The sequence below is a fragment of the Physeter macrocephalus genome, chromosome 6, assembly GCF_002837175.3.
Source record: "Physeter macrocephalus isolate SW-GA chromosome 6, ASM283717v5, whole genome shotgun sequence".
Taxonomy (NCBI): Eukaryota; Metazoa; Chordata; class Mammalia; order Artiodactyla; family Physeteridae; genus Physeter; species Physeter macrocephalus.
In genome coordinates, this window is record NC_041219.1 from 36989278 (window position 1) to 36991317 (window position 2040).

Below are 2040 nucleotides of genomic sequence, written 5' to 3' on the forward strand. Positions count from 1 at the left end.
TACACTTTCTTCTCAAGTGTGTATGGAACATTCTCCAGGATAGATCACATCTTAGGTCACAAATCAAGCCTCAGTAAATTTAATAAAATTGAAATCATTTCAGTCATCTTTTCTGACCACAATGCTATGAGATTAGAAATGAATTACACGGGAAAAAACGTTAAAAACACAAACACATGGAGGCTAAACAATACGTTCATAAATGAAATAGGAAAAATGAAAACAATAGCAAAGATCAATGAAACTAAAAGCTGGTTCTTTGAGAAGATAAACAAAATTCATATACCATTAGCCAGACTCACCAAGAAAAGGAGGGAGAGGACTCAAATCAATAAAATCAGAGTCCTTGGTCTGATTCTGTCCTGCGTGACTGTTCCTTCAAACGGTAGTCTTTTATCTCCGTCCACTTTCTCCCACCGAAGTGCGTGCCACCAACCCATGGAAGATTCGATGGACGTGGACATGAGCCCCCTGAAGCCCCAGAGCTATCTTTTTGGTTGTGAACTAAAGGCCGACAAAGATAATCACTTTAAGGTGGATAATGATGAAAATGAGCACCAGTTATCTTTAAGAACGGTTAGTTTAGGGGCTGGCGCAAAGGATGAATTGTACATTGTCGAAGCAGAGGCGATGAATTATGAAGGCAGTCCAATTAAAGTAACACTGGCAACTTTGAAAATGTCTGTGCAGCCAACAGTTTCCCTTGGGGGCTTTGAAATAACACCACCTGTGGTCTTACGGTTGAAGTGTGGCTCAGGGCCTGTGCATATTAGTGGACAGCACTTAGTAGCTGTGGAGGCAGATGCAGAGTCAGAAGATGAAGAGGAGGAGGATGTGGCACTCCTAAGTATATCTGGAAAGGCCCCTGGAAGTGGTAGCAAGTTTCCACAGAAAAAAGTAAAACTTGCTGCTGATGAAGATGAAAATGATGATGATGATGACAATGATGATGATGAAGATGATGATAATGATGCCTGTGATGATGAGGAAGCTGAAGAAAAAGCTCCAGTAAAGAAATCTGTATGAGATACTCAGCCAAAAATGCACAAAAATCAATCCAGAATGGAAAAGACTCAAAACCATCAACACCAAGATCAAAAGGTCAAGAATCCTTCAAAAAACAGGAAAAAACTCCTAAAACACTGAAAGGACCTAGCTCTGTAGAAGACATTAAAGCAAAAATGCAAGCAAGTATAGAAAAAGGTGGTTCCCTTCCCAAAGTGGAAGCCAAATTCATCAATTATGTGAAGAATTGTTTCCGGATAACTGACAAGGAGGCTATTCAAGATCTCTGGCAGTGGAGGAAGTCTCTTTAAGAAAATAGTTTAAACAGTTTGTTAAAATTTTCCATCGTATTTCATTTCTGTAACAGTTGATATTTGGCTGTCCTTTTTCTAATGCAGAGTGAGAACTTTCCCTGCCATGTCTGATAAATGTTGTCCAGGTTCCATTGCCAAGAATGTGTTGTCCAAAATGCCTGTTTAGTTTTTAAAGATGGAACTCCACCCTTTGCTTGGTTTTAAGTATGTACGGAATGTTATGATAGGACTTAGTAGTAGTGGTGGTCAGACAAATGGAAATGGTGGGGAGACAAAAATATACATGTGAAATAAACTCGGTATTTAAAAAACATAAAATTAGAAATGAAAAAGGAGGAGTTACAACAGACACCACAGAAATACAAAGCATCCTAAGAGAGTACTACAAGCAACTCTTTGCCAATAAAATGGACAACCTGGAAGAAATGGACAAATTCTTAGAAAGGTATAACCTTCCAAGACTGAACCAGGAAGATGTATAAAATATGAACAGACCAAGCACAAGTAATGAAATTGAAACTGCGATTAAAAATCTTCCAACAAACAGAAGTCCAGGACCCGAAGAGCTAACACCCATCCTTCTCAAAATCTTCCAAAAAATTGCAGAGGAAGGAACACTCCCAAACTCATTCTATGAGGCCACCATCACCCTGATACCAAAACCAGACAAAGATACTACAAAAAAAGAAAATTACAGACCAATATCACTCATGAATATAGA

General features: G+C 38.7%; 1 protein-coding gene across 1 annotated transcript; it reads left to right on the forward strand.

Annotated features, from left to right (window-relative positions):
* Positions 1–380: 380 nt before the first annotated feature.
* Positions 381–1593, forward strand: LOC112064363 (nucleophosmin-like). The gene is given in 2 exon segments (XM_055085278.1): positions 381–1030; positions 1033–1593. Coding segments are annotated over 2 exon segments (876 nt in total). The 5' UTR covers positions 381–438; the 3' UTR covers positions 1317–1593.
* Positions 1594–2040: the final 447 nt, after the last annotated feature.